Consider the following 387-nt stretch of genomic DNA (forward strand, 5'->3'; position numbering starts at 1 on the left):
TCTTTCCCTTTTCGTCTCCCACGCCCGTTCCCGGAATGTGTTCCCGTGTCCCCTCTTTTCCCCTCTTCCCTTTTTCCCCTGCTTTGGCCCCCCTCTCCATGCTCCCGTCCCTCCCACCTGTCCCTCTGCCTGGCCCCCAATGTGTCCCTCATTCTGTCGTTCCCGCTTTCCACGGCCCCCACCCCGTTGTTGTTATTTTGGTTGCTTTGTGCTTGCCCTTTGCATGCTGTGCTTTCCGGCTTGTGTTTTGTTGTTGTTTTTGTTTTTGCTTTTTTGGTTTTGTGGTTTTTTTGGTTTGGTTTGTGTCGCCTGCAGCTGCAGAGCAACCTCTTCGCCAGCCTGGACGAGACGCTGCTGGGGCGGGGCCAGGCGCCGGGCGGCGGGGGC

General features: G+C 57.9%; 1 protein-coding gene across 1 annotated transcript in view; it reads left to right on the plus strand.

Annotated features, from left to right (window-relative positions):
• Nucleotides 1-387, plus strand: part of POU4F1 (POU class 4 homeobox 1) — a 1,952-nt gene that overhangs the window by 611 nt on the left and 954 nt on the right. Inside the window, exon 2 of the mRNA XM_006139972.2 lies at nt 316-369. Within this exon, the coding sequence (XP_006140034.1) occupies nt 316-369 (54 nt within the window). The remainder of the gene's footprint in view (nt 1-315; nt 370-387) is intronic.

This window comes from Tupaia chinensis, unplaced genomic scaffold, assembly GCF_000334495.1.
Source record: "Tupaia chinensis unplaced genomic scaffold, TupChi_1.0 Scaffold000013_1, whole genome shotgun sequence".
Lineage (NCBI taxonomy): Eukaryota > Metazoa > Chordata > Mammalia > Scandentia > Tupaiidae > Tupaia > Tupaia belangeri.